Below are 2364 nucleotides of genomic sequence, written 5' to 3' on the forward strand. Positions count from 1 at the left end.
TAATCAGATGAAGGACAATTCACTTATTCATGCTTTCATTCATTCATGCATTCATTCATATTCGCATGTATTTATTTAACTGAGGTGCTGTTGTGAACCCAGCTCTGGAGACAAACTTTGTCAAAAAGAATTGCTTCTTCTCTAGTGTTGAAAGCGTGGAAATGTGCAAAGTGACAAAACCCAAAAAATCCAAAACAAATCTAAAATCAAAACCAAAACAAACCAAACCAAACCAAAACAAAACAAACCACCACACAAACTGCGAAACCAAAACCCTTAAAAAACACCCCAAAAACTCAGCCAGGAACATAATTTGTCTTTTTACTCATTACTGGTGTCTTCGGCATCCACAGGGATGTCATGACACAGTTAAACAAAAGAAGGAAGCAGTGAATGTTGAATTGATGAAAGTGAGGCTGGTTACATACAGACCAAATAATGAAAAGACTTGTCAACTATTCTTTCAAGTTTGGATGCAATTCTGAGCAGAGAAACCCCATTATCAGAATGGCATCTAAGGGTACAGTTGTTCAATGCTGCGTGCAGGACCCATAGGAGAAGAGTGGACAGACAGCAGAGAGCTTGTTACAAGTCTAGTAGGGAAGGAGTCTAAATCAGGAAAGAGGTTGTGGGGATAGAGACGAGGTGAGTTAAAGTGTGATTCGGAAGAAAAAATTGACTTAGCCATTTCAGGAGTGGAGTGGGTTGGGAAGAAGTCTAGTGAAGTACTTAAGTTTTTAAGAAATTAACTGATTAAGGAGGGATTGCTGATGGGGAGAATGGAGAAAGGGCTTTTAAACATAGAGGCATGAAGTGACCATGGGATTAAACTTATTGCCTCACTTATGCATTTGTTTTCTGTATAGTTCTTGGAATAATCAAGTGTAGGCCTGTCCAGGGCACTGTATCAGTGGCCCAGAAGATAAACTGTCTGTTACAGGAAAAAGAAATCCGTTTGCTGGCCAGTTGGCTGGCAGCACAGCCTTGGGAATCACCTTCATTCTTTGGGGGCTCCCTTTCCAAGAAAACGATGGAGTGTCTACAGGAGCCGTTATCATCCTCAGTATTTACTATTAATTCTCTCTGTAAGTGTATTCTAGAACGCACTTTCAGGACAAAAATACTCTCATTGCATCTTCTCTAATTCTCAAGATGATAACTTGCATAGAGCAGCCAACACAAGCGATATATATATAATGATCTCAGGAGGGAAAGCAACTTTAGGGACTTCTCAGGAGCGCTGTTGGTCTAGTGGAAAAGAAGCTGTGCTGCAATGCCGAAGGCCTGTGGTCCGAGGCCACCAGCTGCTTTGCTGGAGAAGGATGGGGCAATCTCCTCCTGTGCGATTAACTGTCTCTAAAAACCTGCCAGAGGGTCAGCTATGGATAGGTTCCAACTCTATGGTACAACAACTTGGCGAAACTTTGTCTCATATACTTTGGCCATGTTGTCAGGAGTGACCAGTAGTCCTTGGAAAAAGGCATTTTGCTGGAAAAGTAGAAGGTCAGAGAAAAATGGAGACCTTCAATGAGATGGATTGACACAGTGACTGTAACAATAGCCTTGAACAAGAAAAAAGTGCAGAATAGCGTAAGGTTCAGATTTGTTCATTGGGTCTCTGAATCGTAGTTGACTCGATGGCATCTAACGATAACAATATGAGGTAGCTTGGGGCCAGGGGAGAACCTTGGAGGAGATCTGGATAAAAAGTGGAGTGAAAGCAAGCTAACGTGCCAAACAAGAGTTAATTACTGTAAAAGAAGGATATAAAGAGAATGGGGTTATGGAATTGAGGAGGTACTCGATTTTTGGAGATTCGTTCTGTGTTTACATAGATCAGCCCAACTCTAGGAGAATGTGATACTGGGCTGATTGGGTGGAGTGGGAAGCGGCGATGACCGTGGCGCCCCTCCCGTGCTCGCACAAGTAGAAGGAAGGTCAGGAAAACCCAGCTGAAGGCAGGGCGGGGGCCGAGCTCGGGCGCCGAGGGGCAGGGCCAGGGGCGGGGAGCACCGAGAGGAGGCTCCGAGTGGGGCGGCGCTAGGACCCGCCGGCAGGCCCGCCGGTTCCCGGGAGGTTGATAAAGCGGCGGCGGCGTTTGACGTCAGTGGAGAGTTAATTTTAAATCGGTACAAGATGGCGGAGGGGGACGAGGGATCGCGGAGGCAGCAGCCGCACCAGGGCTTGCGGCGCCGGCGGCGGACTAGCGACCCTAACACGGGGGTTAACCACGTCTCGTCCACGACCTCTTTAGGTACGAATCGGCGGGGCGGAGGCCGCAGGGCCCGGGCTGAGAGAGGGCGCGGGCTGCTCGCGCTCGCGGACACCAGTCGCAAGTGGCAGGGTCGTCGTCCTCGGCTCGCC

General features: G+C 47.4%; 1 protein-coding gene across 2 annotated transcripts in view; it reads left to right on the forward strand.

Moving 5' to 3' along the window:
- The first annotated feature begins 2136 nt into the window (after positions 1 to 2136).
- Positions 2137 to 2364, forward strand: part of ATL2 (atlastin GTPase 2) — a 73598-nt gene continuing 73370 nt past the window's right edge. For both annotated transcript variants that reach the window (XM_006882344.1, XM_006882345.1), the window contains exon 1: positions 2137 to 2254. In XM_006882344.1, coding sequence (XP_006882406.1) covers positions 2137 to 2254 — 118 coding nt within the window. The remainder of the gene's footprint in view (positions 2255 to 2364) is intronic.

Source organism: Elephantulus edwardii, unplaced genomic scaffold (assembly GCF_000299155.1).
Source record: "Elephantulus edwardii isolate Elephantulus edwardi_28Jun2011 unplaced genomic scaffold, EleEdw1.0 scaffold00019, whole genome shotgun sequence".
Taxonomy (NCBI): Eukaryota; Metazoa; Chordata; class Mammalia; order Macroscelidea; family Macroscelididae; genus Elephantulus; species Elephantulus edwardii.